Here is a 3285-nt window from a genome sequence, read left to right as displayed (position 1 = left end):
GGAAAGAGAGAGAGAGAGAAAGCGAGAAAGAAAGGAAGGAAGAAAAGCGAGAGAGAAAGAGAGAGAGATGGGCTCATTATGATCAGGTTAAAGATGGTGCAATGGGTAAAAAACATGGTTTTAGCATTTTATAAAATTAAAATTAAGCAACTAAAGATGGAATCTGTGAATCTGATGAGAAAAAACAATGTGTTTTTGCTGCAGAAAAACTCAAATTGCCCACCACCCCAGTCCAGAGACAAGGAACACAGCGACAGAAACAGGAAAAAAGAGACAGAGTCTGAAAAAGGTGAAATATGTCAATATTTACAATCCAGCCTCATTTATAGAAAGTTTAAAATTTGTACACTTTCCCAACCAAATGGAACTAACCAGTTGCTTCTGTAGGGACAAAGAGAGTGAAACAGAGAGGTAGTGACATCCAGAAAGAGAAAAGAGACAGAGACAGAGAAGACAGACAGAGAGAAGATGACAGAGAGGGGAAGGGGAAGGAGAGAGATGGAGTTAGAGACAGACACTCAAGCAACTCGTCTCCCTCCTGCAGCTGCTCCCCTATCCCTTCGGGGTCCCTGGGCCCAACATGACAGGTCAGCAAGAGGTTGAGGGGACTCTTGATGCCTAAAGTAACATCTGGAGCTTTCCACCTCCTCTCTGTGCCCTTTCAACTGGTCGTCCCGAGAGAGAGAGAGCAAGGCACGGCAAGGAGCGAGAGTAAGGGTGACCAAGCGTCTCCCCTAGCAGGGGGCTGGTGTTGTCTCTTCTACCTCCTTCGGGAACGCTCCTCCCCAGAGCCGGTGACTGAGCCTGGAGCAGCAGCAGACGCTTCTCACCTGAAACATCTTGATCATGTCCTCGCAGTTCCGCTGCTGCGCCACGTCGCACAGCTTGGCAGTGATGTCAATGCGCCGGCAGATGTCCATGTCCACCTTCATGGCCTTCTCCTGGATCTTGGTGTCCAGCTCCGTGATGTTCTGAACCCATGGCACCACAGGAGGGGGACGAAGGAGGAAGATTAAGCAAGGTAAACAGCAACCAGAACCCCTGCATTCCCCTCTGTGCTGCAGGACTGCATCTGCACCCCCACTTTGCTCGCTGCACACTGGATCAACCCTGCCAGACCATCTCTGTGCTGGACCTGCCCCACCAAAGATCTTTTCTACACATCCCCACCACCTGGGTAGGACACTGCTGCCAGGTCGCAGAGGGGTTAGGGACTCACGTTGCTCATCAGTCCCTTGAAGACAACAAGCTCTGCCTTGAGCTGCTCCACCTTCATGGCCAGCTCCTCCTGGCAGGCTTCAGCCTCCTGGGCTTCCTGGCACCGGCAGAGGGAGAGATGTGCAAATCAGTGGCAGCATGGGGCAGCTGGGGAGCAAGGGAAGGGGAAGACAGCGATGCTCACCTCCTGCAGCTCAGTCACCCGGTCCTGAAGCTGGACACGTACTGTGTACTCCTCTTCCCATCTAGGGAGACAAATGCACTGGTCAGATCCCACTGAACTCGCCTTGCCAGCTGCCAAAGAGAGAGGAGGGAGCAGCAGCTGCTCACCCCAAAGCTATCCGAGAGGGGGTGATGACTGCACCAGGGTGGGAAGGAGAACGTGCCCAGGAATGCACGCTTGTTTCCAGACAACGGCAGCTGCCAAACGCCCATCAGCCCTCCCGGGCCATGAACCCTGCCCCTTCGTGCTCTCCACTGTATCCACCGTGGGCAGACCGACGGCTGCCTGCTCTGCAGCGGGGGGAACTGGGGACACCAACCACAGGCTCTGCAGAGCAGCTGCGCTGCACACTTTGCCACCCTGGAGCTGGCTCAGAGCCCGAAGTAGCCCACCACCCTCTCTATCCACCCCCCAAGCCCCTCAGCCTCAGGCCACATTAGGTGCAGCTCCAGCACTCAGTAACAGGCTTGCAGATATTGCAGAGTTGCCTCCATTCGCATCGTGTTTGTGACTGCGTTTGCACGTCTTCGGTGCTGCAGTTCAGGCTGCGGGAAACGCAAAACCCAACCTCATACCAAACCACACTACAGCGTGAGCAGCCGTGACAAATGTCAACGTGAAGGGCTGTACCAATGCAGAGGGTTGCCCTGTGCCAGGCCATGCTACCCAAGCATGGGCACAAGTCTTGGCTGTACTGTCACACAACAGGTTGGATTAAAGAACATTGTTTCATCCTGCAAGGAAGCAGGATAGATTGTCCCAGTTTACTTCAGGTTGGCCAGCGGGTACTGTATTAGGCTCTGCAGCTTTGCAAAAGGCTGAGCTGCAAGGTGCCCAGCATTGCTATAGACAAGGCACGCCTCCTAGCAATTATATTATATTTCACTGCATGAGATCATCCTCTTGGGCTGTGCTGCGGTGTTGGCCCAGTCAACGGTCTGTTGGGAGGCCACCAGGCTGCACTGCTCTTTCCTAAATGACTATCCCATAGAGCAGATGGCTTGGCACAAGCTGCGGTACAGCACGGGGCAGGGCTGCTGCATTCTTACCCGGCTCCTGGCTCTTCCGGGAGAGCCAGATTTTTCCGAGAAAGCAGGATTTCTCTGGGAAAGCAACCAGAGCTGGGCCCTGCCTAGTGCTGTGATCTCCGGTTGCTACTTAATGCTTGCAAGCACCAACACAGGAATTGCGACTCTGCAGGAGCATATGAAAAATCTCATCTCACTTACTCACACTAAGTTAAAAAAATTAATCCTAAGGTCTAGGAGACCAGAAAGCATATGAAAAGCCCTCATGCTTGTCATCTCAGACTATCAGGACAATCTGACGACACAGGAGAGTCCTGGCTTATGAACGTCTAAGCTCTTAAGGCTAGCAACACTGCTCCTTACTCAAACAAGGACAAAGCGTGCAGTGCTCACATTGGCATTGGCTCCATAGTGCAGAAACAGAAGAGAAGTCAAAGGGGATTCTCATTCCATTGAAAAAAGAGGGAGATGAAGAGAGAGAGAGAAGGAAAAAGTTAAAAGATAGAATTGTCCTTATATGGGAACTGCTCAAACAAGGCGTCCCTCCCCTGGGAGAAAAACGCCTTCCACCATATGAAAAAAATTTCAGCATCTTTCTCAGCATGACGCTTCCCCTGTTTTGGTCCCCGCCTCCCTCCGGGTCTCTACGTAGCCGGGACTTACTGGGGAAGTAAAGCACAGCAGCAAATCCTTGGAAGAATTCACTTCGCACCAATGCTACGGAAGATGAGCACAGACCAGATTCAAAAGCAGGAGGCAACAGCGATTCACCCCACTAGCGACGGATCTGGGTGCCCATCCGTTCCAAATCTCTCT

The 3285-nt window shown here is 52.3% G+C and overlaps 1 protein-coding gene across 1 annotated transcript in view; it reads right to left on the bottom strand.

Moving 5' to 3' along the window:
* The window catches only part of IFFO1 (intermediate filament family orphan 1), a gene marked incomplete at its 5' end in the record, with an annotated part of 4807 nt that extends 3344 nt beyond the window's left edge, over positions 1-1463 (bottom strand). Inside the window, 3 exons of the mRNA XM_009868059.1 lie at positions 831-971; positions 1220-1315; positions 1403-1463. Of these exons, the coding sequence (XP_009866361.1) occupies positions 831-971; positions 1220-1315; positions 1403-1463 (298 nt within the window). The remainder of the gene's footprint in view (positions 1-830; positions 972-1219; positions 1316-1402) is intronic.
* Between the last annotated feature and the right edge of the window lie 1822 nt (positions 1464-3285).

This window comes from Apaloderma vittatum, unplaced genomic scaffold, assembly GCF_000703405.1.
Source record: "Apaloderma vittatum isolate BGI_N311 unplaced genomic scaffold, ASM70340v1 scaffold29944, whole genome shotgun sequence".
In the NCBI taxonomy this organism is placed as follows: domain Eukaryota; kingdom Metazoa; phylum Chordata; class Aves; order Trogoniformes; family Trogonidae; genus Apaloderma; species Apaloderma vittatum.
The sequence above is the reverse complement of the archived record's forward strand: the minus strand, read 5'-3'. Positions and strand labels throughout refer to the sequence as shown.